This window comes from Furipterus horrens, unplaced genomic scaffold (assembly GCF_987537825.1).
Source record: "Furipterus horrens unplaced genomic scaffold, mFurHor1.1.pri manual_scaffold_5, whole genome shotgun sequence".
Classification (NCBI taxonomy): domain Eukaryota; kingdom Metazoa; phylum Chordata; class Mammalia; order Chiroptera; family Furipteridae; genus Furipterus; species Furipterus horrens.
In genome coordinates this window covers 29,748,014-29,766,418 of record NW_028327175.1, presented here as the reverse complement: position 1 = coordinate 29,766,418, position 18,405 = coordinate 29,748,014, and the positions used below count along the sequence as shown (strand labels likewise).

Genomic DNA, 18,405 nt, shown 5'->3' with positions numbered 1-18,405 from the left:
TAAGAATGTGACTATATTTAGAGATACAGCCTTCAAAAAAGGGATTTAAGTTAAAGTGAGATCAGTAGGGTGGGCTCTAATCCAATCTGACTGGTGTCCTTATAAAAGGAGACTAGGGCACACAGAGGAAAGGCAATGTAAAGGCACAGGGGGAAAGGAGTAATCTCCATGCCAAGGAGAGAGAGACCTCTGAAAAAAACCAGCCCTGCTAACACTTTGATCTCAGACTTCCAGCCTCCAGAAGCTGGAGGAAATGCATTTCTGTTGTTCAAGCCACCCAGTCCGTGGTGTTTTGTTACTGCAGCCCTCGTAAAGGAATACAATGTTATACACCCGCCTCAGCAAGCCCACCTCTGCTGCCTGCTTGTCTCCATTTCTACTGTCAACCTGAGGGTCTGTGCAGGCACACATAACTCAGATTTGGGCAGTTACCTTGTTTTGTTCAGCACAAAATAGTCCACGTAGGCATATATCTATAACATGGGATGATTCTCCAAAGTTTGTGAGTTCTGATTGCTTCCCAGGCCAAGAAGTATGTGATTTTATTAACCAGTTGTTCTATCACGTTTTTAAAGAAAAAGCAAATTGCAACCACATACAATGTACCTGACAGGCAATGAAATAGGATGCGTGGGACAGACGTTCTCAATCTCCGCAGTACTAACACTGGGAGCCAGGTCCTTCTTTGTTGTGGGGATTGGCCTGTGCACTGTGGAGGTTTAGCACCCCTGTCCTCTGCCCACTGTGTGGACCGAGTTCCCATAGCAAAGGCAAGAAGTAAGAAGTGGAGAAATAGAAGAAGCAGTGACCCTGACAGTAGCTAGAGGCCTCAGAGAGAGACTCATATGTGAAATCATGAAGGACAGACACCAGGGCAGACACTGTATCCTGGAAGATGTTTCATTGTTCACTGAAACATGTTTGTGGACCCGTGGGGACTGTGTTCTGGGCTTCCTAACTTTGTGTTCTTCCTTTATAACTTACATCCTCCAGGGATGGGGACACTCCTGGTTCTTAACTCCTCATTTGTCCCATACAGGATTAGGTAGGAGGAAGGATTGCTCCCCTAGTTCCCTCTCCTACTTGTAGGGGGTCCAAAAGTTAGTTTCTGTGGCTCAGTGCATTTGTCGCCAATTGACTGTGATCGAGGTATTGGGTTGACCCTCCTGCTCTTCCCCCCACTATCAGTTGTGGTAGTGGTGGGTTTTTTCCATAATTTATTGGGATCTCGCAAGGAGTGCCCTCTGAAATATCTAGTACACCCCACTATGTCCACTATGAAGATATATTCATTATCCTGCAGCTGCAGTAGAATGTTTGTAAATACAAGTATGTATCATTGTTTTTTCAAATAATTATTTTGAAAATTAATAGGATAATTCTTTTTCACTTTTTAAATGTAAAGTCCTTGAAAACATGATTTTGTATTCTGTAATTTTGCAGTACTGAGTTTTGGGCATCTTATTTTATGTGAATTTCACAATTTTGAATACAAGATGCATAAGAGGCTAAGGTCTATTACCTGAATTGAAACTTTGGGTGCTTCTTTTAAAAATCTTCATCTCCACCATAATTACGTATATCATTGCAAAGAACACTTTGGTTTGGGTAGTATAGTAATATATGTTTTTATCAGCTACCAGAAAAGTATTTTTAGTAAAATCACTACATGGACAACAGAACCTTCTCAGGTATATCAGTGGATCACTTAAGTGACTTATGAAACACATTTTAATTCCATTTTGTCAATTTTCTTCTTTCTTTTCAAAATTATTTATTAAAATATATTGTAATACTGTTCATTTTCTGTTTACTTTGTTGTGTTTAAAAAAAAAAAAGCTAAGTGTTTTAAAAACCTCACCTTTTCTGAAGAAATTTCATATGAATTTATCTGTAAAACAATCTTAATCTGAGAGAGATTAATTTCATTTGTAGATAGCTGTTTCATTTTTATTGCTTATCTAGTTTGTTTTAAGGCATTTCTAAGAATTATTTGCCAAGTGTTGATTTGAGGTAGAAGCCAAAATGTGAGTGTAGAAAACAAAGTAGCATTCACTTCATTTTTTCACTGAGAGCCTATCCTCCTGTGTCTTATTCCATGTAAGTCCAGACTGGAGCAAGTGTTTGGACAAGAATGAGAGGAGAGATAAGTTGTGCATGGAGTTGGACACAGGTGAGTTCATAGAAAGTCAAGTTGAAATCTAAGACAGGGGCAACTTGACTTGAACTTGGACTCCGGGGCCCCTCACGGAGAGGCCCTGAGGTCCTGTAGAAGTTTTTTGACCCCTGGATTCACCAAGCTTTTGGAACCCTGAATGTTGGAAGCTGCTGTCATCCTGTTTGCATTCAGTGGAAAACAGTCATTTTGCTCCCATCCTTTGAGTCTGGGTGGGCTTGTTTCTCACTTTGACTAATAGAATATGGGGAAGTGGTGCTGTGAATTCTGGAGCTCAGGCCTCATGAGGCCCTGAAGATCCTCTCTTACCTTTGGGACTGCTGCCTTGAGATGAGCCTAAGGGAGGATGAGTGTCCACATGGAGGAGACCCAGGGCACAGTCACCTGCCAGCAACAATCGCCAGACAGACATGTAACCAGGGTCATGTTGGGCCTTCCAGCCAGGCCACCCCTCCAGATGAACACATCCTTGTGACTGACCCACAGCAAAACCAGCAAAGGAACCACCCAGTCAATCCACAGAATCTGGAGGGAAAAAAATGCATTAGTGTTCCAAACTGCTCGTTTTGGGATTAATGCGTTTTGGAGCAGTAAAGAACTGAAGCACATTGCTAATTCAAACCAGGCCTGAGCTCAAGTCAGCATGAGCCTAGACACTGGTGAGAATAAAATGCTATTCTCTTTAAAAGTCATTACATAAAATTCAATATTTTATCAATATCAGCCTTTCACATATCAATTTATTGCTCTTAAAATCTGCATACTATTTGACAGATATTTTTATTGATATGACAAAGTTGAGAATTCCCAAGTTTATATATGCTAATGTAGTTATTTATATTAATCAATAAGTATTTTTTAATGCAATATGGCCATGACATACACTCCCATGCTGATCTCCTGGCAGAATACTTGCCCTCTTTTCACTTTGGCAGGGCTGCAGTTCATAACTTATTCATTAATTCCTTCTTCCCTCCTCCACACCACATTCTGGGCTGTGCGCCTTCCATCACACCGGGTCCTCAAGTCAGAGACAGGAGAAGCCTTTGCCAGTGTGATTTACATGAACACTTGGATTTGTACCTGTAGAATAATGAAGAAGAAAGTCTCAGTTCATCAGCTCTATAATGATCAGATATCAGAATACCTTTAAGAAAAATATATGAAAGAATGTAAAGGCCCTCATTCTCCAGAGATGCGCTAGAAATCCATGCATGCATGCCTACTTAATACATACTGTGACAAAATTCAATGATATCTATATCTATGTACATAGATACATGTAAATAGACATATATATTCCACATGTATATAATATGTATATATTTTATTATATGTATTCTTCCATCATTTCTCTTAATGGAGAAAATCACACATTTTAAAATATTACCCCCCCCCATTTTTTAAGGTATTTCATTTCTGTTGCCACACTGAAGGATATCTTCCCATTTCCTCCTGGCATCTAACAGTGTGAAAGAAACCTGGACGTGGGAATATACTCAGATACCTCTCAGGCTACAAGGAGGATGCTGGCAGCCAAAGAAGTTACATAATTTACCTACTGTCCACTTAATGAGTGACAGAGCAAGGCCAGGATTTTCTATTGAAAAATCAAACTGTTTAATGAGCTGCTCAGTGGAAACCTTATTCAAAGTGTAATGAGGCATTGGTCACACATTCATGTATTTCTTCCTGTACCATTGGACAAATGTTTATTGGGTATCTTCTCTGTGCCAGACTCTGTGTTTTGTATCCATAATATAATATAGAAAAGTCATAGCCTGGGCACACTGACACCTACAGCCTTGGGCAGAAAAGTGAACAGATGTTGTGGGTAGCATTTGAGGGTAAACAGTGGGGGCCAAAACAGCACTCAGCATCTGGCCTGGAGTGGGAAGGCCATACAGGGCAGCTGTCAGGAGGGAGTGACAGAGGAGGCAGTATGTCATTAGAAGTTTGCTTGAAGAACTGGTGAGGCAGCCTTAGGGAAGGAAGGTGGGCATGGCGGGAACGGTATAATGTAGCCCACAGTCCAGGTCCCCAGGCACCATGCTTTCCAGTGAGGTGAGCACAGTGCCGGGCTGGGGCTGGGTGTGATTCAGAAGAGCTGGGCCACAGGCTCAGGAGCAGGAAGAGAACAAAGTAAAAGAGGTGAATGGAGTGCACGAGGCTAAAGCATATTTTCTAACCTACTTGTGGGCTTGGGATTTGTCAGAAGCAGTTGGAGCTGGAACTGACTTGATTTGGCTACTTCAGAAAGACTTCTGCTGAAGAATAGAAAGGATGGGTGGGGGACAGGAGGTGAAAGTCCAGTTAAGAAGCTATCCATCATCAGATTGTTGGCAGAGGTAGCCAAGACCCTGGTAATAGCAGTAGGCGGGGGGGGGGGGGGGGGGGGGCAAGTTCCTAACGGGAAGGACAGGAACTGCTGCTTCACTGGACATGGGATAGTAAGAGGGAAAGAGCAGTCAAGGATGAGAGCAAGTTTCTGCTGGGGCAGCTGCAGGATGTTCAGCTTTCAACTGAATTTAGATTAGGAGGGAACAGGAAGCTCTGGGAAGCAGGGTGATGGCTTCCTTTTCGGAAATGCTGCATTGCGTTCTCTGCATGTGACAGAGAGCAGTGTGTGTTTACTTGTTTGTTTGCTTGTTTGTTTTTCTAATATTTACTCTCTTTTTCTTCTATAGTAAGAGGGTCTTTTTAGCTGGACACATGCTACATTATCCCTTAGAGGAGAATATAGCCTTGTTACCTCTAGCCAATGGCATACGAGCAGAAGTCATGATACTCTTCCAAGGGATGGACTAGAAAGTTATGCTTTTCTAGGCTGGAAGGATGGGGGCAAGAAAGTGATTAAAATGATGGGCCATGGAGTCCAGGGTAGAAAGGGATGGAAATAAGGGAATGGGAGGGGTAACAGGAAAAAAAGTAGTCAGGTTAGAGGTCCAAGAGAGGACTCTCACATTTAGAGCAGTAATTCTCAAAAAGCTGAGACCCTTCCCCAAGGGAGCATTTGGTAATGCCTAGAGGTGGTTTGGGTTGTCACAGCTGGGGATAGAGATTCTACTGGCATCTAGTGGGTAGAAGTTACAAAAATCTAGTCTAAGTCTCTTAAACAGATGCAGGTAAACATTCAGCAATGCACAGGACAGCCTCTAACAACAAAGAATGATCTGGCCCCATATGCCAATAGTGATAAGGGTTAGAAGTCATCATTTAGAGGAAAGGCAGACAAGATATATGTGTACAGTGCAGTATGGTAGAGAGTGGTGAGCAGTGTTGCAGACTGTTCAGTGCATGAGCCACCTAAAGGTGATTCATTCAGCCTGCACACACACATATGGCTGTGTGCTCTCTGAAAGCCAATCAGAGCTCAGCCCACAGTCTGCCAGTCTGCTTCCTCTGGACTTAAAATTTTGACAAGTCATAAGAATTTATATGCTGAGAGTAAATAAGTGAGTTAGGAAATACCCCAAATTAAGGCTTCCTGCTACATAATGTGTATGATTAAACTTGAGTCATCATTATATATAACTTGCAGTAGAATCTATTATGGGAGCTCCAAGCCATAATTTAATTGTTTTTGTAGGTAGAGGTGCCATATGAGATACTGAACAAGAATTACGTTTTTAGCTAATATCTGACATGATTCTCTCACAAGCAGATGTGTTAGTGAAACTTAGATGGCTGAATCCCTGGAAGAAAATCTGCAGTCTGATTATTAAGAAAGCATTTTTTGAAGACTAAGATAAAGCTTTAGAAATACTGCATGTCAACAATATTAGCAGAGATCAGGTGTGTAACAAGTTAACAGTCTGGCAAACTATGGCAGAAAGGCACCTTTATCCTCTCATGAGAACCACGGTCATCTCATTTGAGTTACTTTTAATAAAATTCTAGGAATGTGACAGCCCTTGAGCTTTGTGCCCTGATGATTTTTCTGCGCAATTGGCTGCTCCCCTCTCTACTCTGTGTCTGAGATAGTTTGAGACATTGCCTGATTAGCAGAATGAGAATGACTGCAGTTCTGCCGATTCTCTTTTCTCATTTATTATTCTTTCCCTGGAAAGTTGATGTTATGCAGAAATGATGGGTCACTCTCTCCCTATCAACTACCTCAGTGCCTAAGGGGACAATTTGTGTTTGAGGGCAGGCACAGTATTTAGCAGGTATTATCTATGAGGTTATGTCTTTGAAGGCTCTTCTCCAGAAGATGGCATCGGGGCAACTTCATTTGTCAGGACAGATAAGCAGAGATTTGAACTTCACCTCTGCATTGGAGTGTCCTTGGATCAACGCCCTCCCCGCAAGCCAGCTATTCAGTGTCACATTCACAACAGATGTAAATGTTCACTTCAGGACTCAGTCATGTGTTCACGAGAGAAATGTCATTCAGTTTCTTTTAGAAATCTCCTCGGTTCACACCCTCCTCAGAGAAAGCTTTGTGACATTAGCTGTGATTTGTATTGTGCCCCAGTGGTACCTAGGGGGCACCTTTGTCAGGGGCCTGGACTGGGTGGGTGGGAAGAGGCTGACGGCTGCCGACAACAGAGCTGTGAGACCCACCCCAGCAGCAATTTTGCTCTAGGGTTCACATCTCCAAGTTAAGCATAGTTGAGAAAAAGGGCCAGTCGCTCCACCTAAAACGTTTAGAAATATTACTTTAACAACATCTGTGACTGTGGACATAACTTACAATTGGGCTTGATGAGCTCTTGGTTCTCTAACTTCTCTTAACTGCAGTCATTGGAGGTGAATGATAATTTCATTCTTTCACCTTCCATTAATGATTTGCTCTCTAAAAGCATTCCTGTCATCTCATTGACATTATAAATCAGAGTGTGTGGGAAGAGCTATCAGTGGCTGTCAAGTCCAAAGACACAGTTTCATCTGGTCTTGACTCCCTGGTGACTACCATTTCACTTTACCTTCTCTGAGCCACTTATTTTTTGGCAAAAAGTGTATGAATTTAAATAAAATTGTAGGTGACCAGGGTTTGTGAAAGGGCAGTCATTTGTCAAAGGGAATAGTGATTGGTTGAAGTGCATATTGGTTTTAATATGCACAAAGAATTCCAGTTCTCCTAGACTACAAAATATAGAAGCTGGCTTACCCTCCACATGCCAACACTGGCCATGACTACAGGGCCCCACAGTGCTTGGCCATTCCTTCTTCAGCCTCCTCCCACTCATGGGAGTCACTCTCATAGAATGGGACAAACTGAGTCTCCTCCCTGACTTCTTTGTCAATTCCCAATGGTCCCTCCTTTTTCAGAGCCCTTCTTACAGTCTTGGCACCATGTTCAGATCTGAGCATTTGGGTTCTTTCCTCTGTGTGTCCCTAATTGTTGGACTCCAAAAGAGTAAGAAGTAAAATCTAAAAATGGCATCTTGTGGTTCTGTAAAATGATAGGAACTCATACAGACATCGAGACCTTCAGCTCACCCCGTTCAATAGGAGTAGTTTTTAGACAACCAAACTGGGACGCAAAGGCTGGAGTGATTTGGTAGCGGTTTGCTAGATAGGGGCAGAGAATGGGCAGGAACCTGCATCTTCTCCCATTTCAGTGCTGTTTCTACTACAAGGTGCTGCTACTCTCCCTTGTACATAAATATGATGACTTAATTTTTTTTATAAAAGTCAAAGAAAGATAAAGCAAGACCTTTCTGATAATAAGAGTACTTAGAGCATTCTGACTGAGTGATGAGAGGCAAGATTTCCGAGGCACCTGAGAGAAACAAACTAAATGTTGTAATGGGAAACAGCAACAATAGCAGCTGTTACTAGAACTTTACTTTGGGGATGTGCTGGTAATGGAGGTTGTTGCCATGGGAGATGCTCGTTCTATGAGACCTGCAGACGTGAAGCTGGCTGCAGGAGAAGGTATGAGAAGGTGTTGAGATACATATCTTCATGTCCCTGGCAAATGTTTTCTAAGTGCAGTGTTTCTCAGGGGTTGATTTTGAATGGACACCGGGTTCTTTTATACTGTAGGATGCTGTTGAAGGGTATCATCCGTCTCACCACGTGTAACCCAGTGGCTGCTCAGGGATCTGGAAGCTACTTTCTTCTCGGAGGAGAAACATTTATAACAGTATACCTTCTGTTCATTGTGTTGGTTTGGTGTTCTAATGTAATTGAATTGCATTTAAAATAAGAACTAAATAGAAATTTTGAAGGAAGAAAAAAGTTTAAATTCTTAGGGAAGGAGCATGCTGCTGTCATCCTGCCATTTGTAAAGTAAATCAGATTTAAATATTTATTGCAGGCATGGTTTATTGAAGGGATGGGGTATGATATGCATTACTAAACTTAGTTCAAAATTTAAATAGACGTTTTTCTTTGCTTAAATTAGATTTTCCTGTCAACTGAAAAATCACAAAAATAGCATAAAGATATAGTTATAATATCCACTCTGTTTTATTATATTAGAAACACTTCTGTGCCCAGCATGTCCTCAATTTTGATCAATAGTACATTGAAATGTACTAACTCTGTAGCTCTTTCACAAGGCAAAATTTAAAAGAACAAATCCTAAGAAAATTTTATTGCTAATGAATAATAATTAGTGGTTTAATAAAGGGATTTGTTGAAACGGGACCTTCAGACCAAGGGTAAATTATTTATCAGGTAACCTTTGAATATGCCAGAACAGCCAAATTCTCTGTAGTTTTACAATTTTTCCTAACAAGAGAAAGAAGTAATGGTATGTATCAATCAGTCTAATGACAAGTTGATTTTCCAAAAGTCCCCTTAAGGGAAGCCTCCAATGTATTCAGAGAGATAATATAGTTAGGTTATATCTGGTATATAAAGCACTTGGGTTTGTATGTTGCTTTCAGATAATTTGGCAAGGCATGCAGCTAACTTAACAAAAGCTGAAATATTCATGGAAATATTAACCTTGTCAGATTATGAATGGAGTTGAAATTTATCATGTGTCATAATATTGGGCTTTTCTTTCAACATATAGCATTTTGTAAGGGAAGAAAGGCAAATTTAAAAGTGCTTTGATTCACCACATTTGAGGCTTATCTCCTTGTCCAATGCTGTGATCGCTAAGAGGTCATGTACAGACCCCAAAGCACAGATTCTGTTTGTGTGCTCTAATAAAAAGGTTTTGGCATCCACTGGTGGTACCAGGAGCACATGATAGTGGGGAACTTTGAGTCCTTTTATTTTGCTGGTGGGCTATTACCTAAATCTTTATTCCAGTCTAAATCCACATGGGTTCATTAACACTTCTAAAAAAGAAAATGTTCGCTCATTTTAGTTTATTCTACATATATTTTTCAAGCTACCTAAAATAAGCCAGTCATCCATCTATATTTTGATCTAAAATATCATAATTTACATTTGGTCATTAAATAAAGCTACAGCCAGGGAAAAGAATTACTATATTTGATACTTCTTTTTTGTTCATAAAATCTGTCTTTCAAGGAAGTCAGGCCCTATGTGCTTTAGGATTTAGCATATTCTTAATACAGAACCTAGGAGGAGGAGAGAAGAAATTTCTTAGATTTTCCACGAGAAGACCTTAAGAGAAGGCTCTGAGTGTAGTCACTTAGTTGGGAAGTGGTTTCAGACAGGAGAGTGAGGGAGGGAGGTCAGCTACTGAAAGGGTCAGTTATGGCAGCAGGAGCTCACTCTTGCTGGAGGCCCTCTGAGAAAAGTGTGGAACATGCTCAGATCTGTCCATCAGTGGTAATGGGTGCAGAAGTTGGGGATATTCTCATCCATTACTTCATTATTGGTCAGGACACCGGAAACTAGATTTATAAAGAAACAGGATGCAGGCGACCTTCAAGGAGACAAAGGGAATGTGGATCGGACACTGCCAACGTTGGCTACAAGAAGCATGACTAGAAATGAATGTAAACATTGGGAGAGTCTATGGGTTTCTTTAAATTCAACAGAGGACTGCACTGAATCTTCATGCACACACTGGTTATTGTCATAAGACAGCAATGTAGAACTACGTCAGCTGAGCATTTCATTTTTCCTTAGCCCTGGACTGTCTGTCACCCATCAGACAAGGACAAAATTGGTTTTAATCTAGTTTAACTGATCATCAGGCATCTCTGTAGACACACAGAGTCCACTGTAATATATAAATAGATAACCTAGGTCCAGATTTATAATCTGCTATATTCTACGTGCTAACATTCCTTGTCACTGTTTTAAAGTTAACATTTATATTCAGTGTCTATTTGCTTTGCTAATGACAGAGATTTGATGGCTTCTCAAAGTAATATACCGCCCTTTGCGTCTGGGGCTGCCGTGTTCCTATCTGAGCATGTGACCCAGGAGGTCCCCTGACTGTGGTTGATGGCAATTTCACTCTTCCCTCACTGGTTTTCCTCTATTTGTTTGAAGCAGTTTTGAACATCATTTATTATAATTTCTGATACGGTTGACTAATAGCTGTCATTTTATGATTTATTTTCTATTTGTCCCACCTGTTTTGTGTTTTTCTCTGAGTCTTGTTTATTGATTCGTTCTGGATTAACCAAGGATCTCCTTCCCATTTTCACTGCTGTCTTGTTAATCATACATTCACTCCTTCTGCTGCAAATATGGAAATTCTGGACTTATTACAATCTAATATAAATTGATATATTTTGCCATTTCCCACTGAATACTTGGACCTCAAAACATTCTAACCTGTTTTATTACCATTTTATCTTTTGTGTAAATGTTGTTGTACATTTCATTTCTGTTATATTTTAGACTATGAAAGATGTGGCCCTCATAATTTTATACAATTAATATGATTTTACATTTTCCCAGATGTCTATGTGGACATTTAACTTACTAAATGCTTTTGAATTCTCCATTTTATTTCTTAATTTAAATGGAAATACCAATAATGTAACAAAAATTAAAAAGGTTATTATTAAGTAAAAAGTGTTTTTCTTAACTTCATAATTACCAATAAAATTCCCTTTGGCATGTCAGTACCAGCACTTATGACAAGTGCTATCACCCTGCCCACTACCTAAGTACCTCATTTGCCTCTATTGCAGCGAGGTTGGTAATAAGACTAACCAGATAGGGTTGTCGTTTTGATTCAACTGACATGAGTAGAGCTCCTGGGAGCACATGGCACATAGCAGATGCTCTTGAACTATATTTGCCCTTGTGTTTTCCCAGAGTCCTAGGCATGTGGCTTTCTCCAAATACTGGCCTGTCCTTCTAGGCTCATCTGACAGTCCATGCACTACAGGTCAGCTTTTTTCTGGACTGTGAACAGCATGGAACCAGGGACATTTTGTCTCATCTTGCTTTACATTTACCCTTAGTACTTATCAAGGTGTTTAATGGGCAATGATGGATGTTTTCAGAATAGCATAGTGAATGAATGAATGGATGAATGAATGAATGAGTGAATGAATGATCAATACTCAGTTATGCTAGTTTATGGAGAATTGAGGTCCCCTGTAGGCCCATACTTGGGCTTCTGTTGACTTTGCACCTACCTTTCCCTTGAGCAGGCTGGGGTGGGCTGTGGTGAGAGTCATACCATCTTCATCAAGATGCAGTCCTGACCACCTTCTGTTTCCTCAGGAGGAGTTCCCAACAGCCACCAAAGTGGCTGAGGTGGGCCCAGAAGGTGGGCCCCTTGCCCTATGAACTTGGGAGCAAAGCCCAGCTTCCCCTCTGCCCCTACTTTCAAAAAACATATGAAAGATGGAGAAAATGTTTCATTTTTAAAATGCTTATGTATCAACACTGAATGCCACAATACATGTTAAATCCACAATACCTGAAGAACATGATATTTTCTACAGTAGATTAACATTTAAAATACTCTAGAATGAATACAAACTTTTAAAGATTGTTCTTCTGCAATACTTTTTCTCAAATAAATATTGCATATTTTCCTTGAAGAGAATGGAAAAGTAACACTCAACTAAAATAAGTACATATTAAAATAAATGTAATATTGAATGCTATTATGTACTGAATTTACTGAATTTAGAAACCAAAAATATGAATAAAGCTCATATCAGTTTTTTGCCTTCCACCTATAGTTTATTTTATAGATGATGTTTTACAGAAGCTAATATTCCTGACTCTGTCTTTATAATAGTTTAGAATCACTAAAGGGGATTGAATGTTCATCACAGAGAAAATGAAACAGTTGAAAATATTTCTTTTATTTAAGAAATATGGAATGTTGGTTGGCTTTCTAAAGGACAATAAAGCTCGTACCTTATCTCTCATATGAGTGAGCAAGCAAAAATGAGGGTGTTTTATTTTAAGCTAACCACTGGCTTCTGGCATTCTAAATGCTTTACTACTTTAAAATCCAAATGGATAAGTAATATCTTTGGGGAAATAACTTTGCCTTCTTTTTTTTCCCCACACTAAAGAACACATTCCGACCTTAGAAAATTTAATATTTTTTTCACTATGTAGTTCTAGAATCTATATTTTTAACTAGTTGGAGATAGTCCTCAAATTGGCCATGCTACAACTCTGTGATGATTTCAAATATTCCTTGGATGTCCCCTTCCTTATTAGAAATCTTGGCCTTTCTTCCACACCTATTTCAGGAGCGGTTGCTGCTGTCCCTGCTGCCAGCTCACATAGCCATGGAAATGAAAGCTGAGATCATCCAGCGGCTGCAGGGCCCCAAAGCCGGCCAAATGGAAAACACCAACAACTTCCACAACCTGTATGTCAAGCGACACACCAATGTCAGGTACACTGCTCTGTTCTTCTTCCTCAGCAAGTCCGGGAGCCTGTTCGTGAAGGGAGGACACTTCTAACTGGAAGCCCCCATCTTGCAATGGCATGTGTCCTTTGCACTTGTTAAACCTTTGCACGTTGAGTAGCCACCACTTCACCCACTGGTGTGCTGCCTCTCAGGGCCTTCCTGTTAGGAAAATAGGATCCTCTGCTGAGTGTTTCCTCATAGCACTGATTTCTGTGGCTAACCATGGAAAGGGGGAGAGGTGGGCGGGGGGTGGGGGGTCCTTATTCTGGGAACTGCATGGTGTGATCTCATGGTCCCTTGAGCCCAGGACACAGCCTTGTAGTAAGATAGGAGGGAAGGTCAGTGGGCTCTCAGGACAATGACGATTTCTCAAGATGGGCTTGCAGGCAGGCTTCAGAGAAGCCAGCACTTTCTAGGGAATCTGGGTGATCTGCTGTTCATCAAGATTGAAGGGTTTCTGGGAGATGGCCAATCAGTGACCGATATCACAAAGGACTGATGTGCACCTTAATTAATTTATAGTCAAGTGTATTGCTTTTCAAAGTCTGGCACTGTCATATCTCCTTCTCACGGAGACATTCCTGGGACCACAGTACCTGGAAAACTAACATGGTATCAGCATGAAATTGTGGTCAGGAAGGAGAAAGGTGTGGGGCATCTTGTTCTCATGTGTGTATCTCGCCTCATTCATTATGTTTTGATGTTAATACTTTAGCTGTAAGAGTACCCATGTTCCTGTTCAGTAGTTTTATAATAATAATTGAAAACAACTAAAATTTGTTGAGCCTTGACTGGAATTGGGATCAACCTGTTCTCCCCCAAGTCCTGACTCTTCAATAAATGATGCTGCCTTCCAGTCTGGTTGCTTCAGGTCAAGGTTTTTGAAGTTTATTTCTAAGAAACAAATTTAATTGCAAAATAAATACATTTCTAAAACAAATCTCATTTTGACACCAGATTTTAGAAACGGTGCATAGATGTAATGATATTCATGGCCCAATCATGCACAGAGCTAATATTCACTAAGAAATGCCTGCTGAGAAGAAGGTGGTAGAAAAATGGTTATAAATTAAGTAAGAACTGCAAGAGCACAAGTGGTTAAATGAAGAATCAAGGGTAATTTTTTAAAATAAAAGTTTGGCTGTTTGGGAGGAGAGGATAGAGAAAAATTAAAGAACATTTACATGTGTTAAGGAGTAAAATTATTTAAAACAATGGCCTCTCTTCGGGTTTTTAAGTATTTTACCTACATAACTAAAGAGAAAAAAAAACCTCACAATGTCTGACAAGGTATATTATACTAGAAAAAGCCTTTCCCAACCTTAACTTTCTGAGACTCAGCGATGCCCCTCCCGTTTCAGGGAATACTTTTAAGTCATATCTGGTATTCAGAACATGTGGAGATACATGCACCTCTATCTAACCAGGATCACAGAATATCTGTAAGTAGCTATGGCACAACGCAGGAACAAAAGACCTATAAAAATGACTAAAGACACCATCAACTTCAGGCTTCTCATGCTATTAGTTATCCGTTTCTGTGTAATGACTTGACTTACAACATTAAATATTGTCTCCCAGTTTCTGTGGATGGGAATTTAGGAGCAGCTTAGCCTGGTGTTCATTAGTTGGTAATTTCTGGGGTATCCTATTGTTTACACAGGTCAGTCCCCTTCAGTGTGGGAGGGGACAGTGCAGGGTGTGAGTGGCAAGGGGTGAGGATCCCTGGGGCCCTCTTGGAAGCTGACTGTCACACTGTCTAAGGCAAAGGATTGGTGAAGCAGCTTCAATGGCCTTAATTTTCCTCACATATTGTCTAGAATATGTTTGCAGTATTGAATTAAATGTAAGTTCATAAAATATACTTGAAATTCTAAAGTAACTTAAATACTTAAAACCTAAAAATGTAAAACCTTAAATGACATGGAGTAGCAGTTATATTAAAAAAAATATGAAGACATGTGGCTTTTTATTCCTCCAACAGGACAGGTACAAGCAAAGAAGCAGGCAAGTCACAGGTAGCACAGATAGTCTAGTCAATACCTGAAGATTTGGTTGTTTTTCTTTTCTTAAATGAGAACTCATAGATAGTACCAAAAAGATCAGTTGCTAATTTTTAGTTTAGCTTTGGCCATTCATTCAACAAAATGTTTATTCTCTTTATCACTGAATGGTAATAACAACAATAATAATAATGAGTGAAGGGAGAGGAGGCAGAGGAAACAAGAATTTATAGCTGTAAAGATAACAACCACCAGTTGCCTCCTGAATCTTCATGGCCTTCCTCTGAATCCCTCCCACTAGTGCCGAAACATTCACAGACCCATCACATTTCTGAAAATAGACACGCCTCTTCATCCAACGCCACCATCTAACTCTAAAATGACCTTCCTGCCTTTCATAGCTCAGATTCTAGAGATTTTTTTTCACACCCTCTTACTTATCTTTTTTTTTTCTCTGTCCCCTCAAATTGCCACTCTCTGGCTTTAACCTCTCCCATGTCACAGAACTCATTCTTGCTACTCACCAACTGTCTCATTCCCAAATCTGTGTTTGACATACTTTTACAGCCTTATCTCAGTGACAGCTCAGGTCGCTTGGCCCCTTGGCCTTGGCCTTGCACTTAACAGAATTGCCCCATCCCTCAGTCTCTGACCTCCTATCCCTTTTGTTTTCTTTCTACAGTCTCCTTGCTTGTTTATTCTTCCCTAAATCTAGCCTCTCCTATAATATTAGGGTGTGTTCAGGGCTCTCTCCTCTCTTTTCTGCTCTCTCCAGTTCTCTCCCAGGATTTAATTACCCTTCACATGGTGCTAAGACACAGAACTCAGCCCTAGTGTCCATATTATCTACCTAATGGGTGTCTTTTTCTTCGGTGTTGCACAGACACCACCATCAAAGTCAGCACGATCAGAGCTGAATCAGCCTCCTTCCCCTACAGGCTTGTTTTGATTTGTCCTGCTAGCAAGGACATCCCATGAAGGGAGGCTGCACTGTCATTTCCTAAGAGTGACTTTCCTGGAATCCTAATCATCTAATCACCACCCCTTCTTCATCCCTGCCCCTACCCCAACCCCACACTGTTCTTTCTTATAGCAGTCTGTTGTTTTCTGTTATAGAACTTACAATCATTGTAATTGGACATTTTTGCTGTCTTTATTTGTTTATTTCATTACCCACCTAAATTCTGAGCTTTAAGAAGATGTACCCTGTCTGCTTCATCCTGGCAGGTAGTAAGTAATCCAGAATCTTTTGTTAAGTAGACTTTCTTTGAAGAAGATTATTATCCCAGTTTCTTTTTTTTTTTTTTTTTGAATCAATAAAAACAGGATTTAGCTTTTATTATTTTGCTGCTTCTACTTTAGAAAATCTTACAATACAAATTCAAGTAACAAACAGAAACATACTCATTTGATACCAGGATTATGGCAGTATAATGAAATGTCAGGATCAATACCACATCAACCAGAGAAAGAGAAGGGGGCTGGCCTTGAGAGAGAAAGGTGCTCAGTAAGAATAGACTAGAATGACAAAATCATATCATGAGACTTTTTTTCTCTCACTTTAATTATAAAAATTTAACATAAAAATATTTAATGGGAACATTTAGCAAAATCTTTATGTATTCCCTTTCCAGAGAAATGACACTTGTCTTATGAAAATATAAAATGTAAAAAATATATATCTTTTTAATAGAAAACACTACCGTTACCTTCTGAAAGGATGTACACTTGCAAACCCTGCCTCCCTTTGTTCATTCCCACAGTATCCTATACGCCGACATTGTCGGATTCACCCGGCTGGCCAGCGACTGCTCCCCAGGAGAACTGGTCCACATGCTAAACGAACTTTTTGGAAAGTTTGATCAAATTGCAAAGGTGAGTATTAGTGATTCCCTTTTATTCTGAAGATATATAAATTTTCGGCTTACTTTTTTCTTACCCGTTATTAACTTTTTACTTTTTTATAAAAAGCATCCTTTAGGAATGGTGTTTGTAAATTTGTTGAATTTTTTTGCCATTGAGCTCTGGTAAGTCTCAAACCGAAGTCAGAGAAATGCCATAGCATCGAATTAGCATGTTTTCATCAGCTTTTAAACAGCTGCTTATATATAATTAAGCACACATATATAAATACATTTTAAATGATGAGATTTAGTTTGCACATCTCTGTGCGCTGTGCTCTTCTAAGGCCCTTATTTAGGCATTTTGATGTCAAGGATTTGAAAACATGGAATCCTTTCATCCAGTTATAACTATCATGTATTAATATTGTTAGTAAGCATCCTAGAAGGACCCCTAAAGTAGGATGCATGCCTTCTCCCTAAACCCTTTATTTACTACTGTTTCATTTTTATCCATTGACCCTTGTGTCACTTAAGAACAAATTAAGTTCAGTATTTGCCATTTATATGTTCATTTATAGAAAATTTCACAAAAACAAAATGATGACAAGTGATCTGTACCACACAAGACCTTACTTTTTTATTGGAACTGTTAGGGTTTCTGGTGGGAATATTGATTAGAATTTTTTTTTTTTTACTTGTTAGCCCTTTGCTTCTTTTTTTTAAATTTACTTGTTGTTTTTTTCTGTAACAGTTATCCCACTTTTTCCCCCATTGCTCACCCCCCACCCTGCCCACCTCTTCTCCCACAGAAGTCTTTTGCTTCTTATAAAACATTTCCAGTTAGCCTAATTCTCTCTTTTGAATTGTTCCCAATAACAAGTACTTCATTATGCTTATTAAAATATGTTATTTAAATACGGAAGTGCTGGTACTAAATTTAGTTACTGAAAGATTCGTTTCACTGTTAAACAACATAAAACATTCCAACTCAACTCTTAGGAATAACTCTGGCTTGCAGATGTTTTCAGACACTCTCAGATCAAGCTCCCCATGAATTGCATCTGCTGCCCATCTGACCATGAGAGCTCCCATGGGGGATTTCAAAAATCAGTGAAAGGATAGCTGTGATTCTTTCCTATAACAAACTACGAGAACAGGTTGAGTTTTCTGGGTGCTCACTTTTTAGAAAAAGAATGGTTGAAACATAATGTCTTGAATATTTGAATTAATATAAAGTCATTTTTTGGGACACCCTGGTCACATTATAAAGAAATATCCCAACTTGGCAGGTGGCAACAGAGTTCCAGTGTTCACATGGCATTCTCCTGTGCTCATGTCTGAGTGTCCAAATCTCCCCTTTTAATAAGAACACCAGTCATACTAAATTAGGGCCCCACCCTACTCTTACATGACCTCATCTTAACTAATTACATCTGCAAGGATTTTGTTGCCACCTCAGTTTGCCTTCATGGGTACCAGGGCTTAGGGCTTCAACATATGAATTTGGGAGGACACAATTTATTACCTATAACAAAGGTCGTCCAGTGTGACTTCCTGTTCCTCTCTGATCATAACAAATGAATGTGCAGGCAATATCAGAGTCCAGCCCAAATTTGTTAATCACAGAGGCAGCATGCTTTGGGCCTCAGTTCATGCCTC

At 39.8% G+C, this 18,405-nt stretch overlaps 1 protein-coding gene across 1 annotated transcript in view; it reads left to right on the top strand.

Annotated features, from left to right (window-relative positions):
* The window catches only part of ADCY2 (adenylate cyclase 2), a 378,366-nt gene that overhangs the window by 237,962 nt on the left and 121,999 nt on the right, over positions 1-18,405 (top strand). The window contains exons 5-6 of the mRNA XM_090276238.1: positions 12,736-12,884; positions 16,666-16,777. Of these exons, the coding sequence (XP_090132364.1) occupies positions 12,736-12,884; positions 16,666-16,777 (261 nt within the window). The remainder of the gene's footprint in view (positions 1-12,735; positions 12,885-16,665; positions 16,778-18,405) is intronic.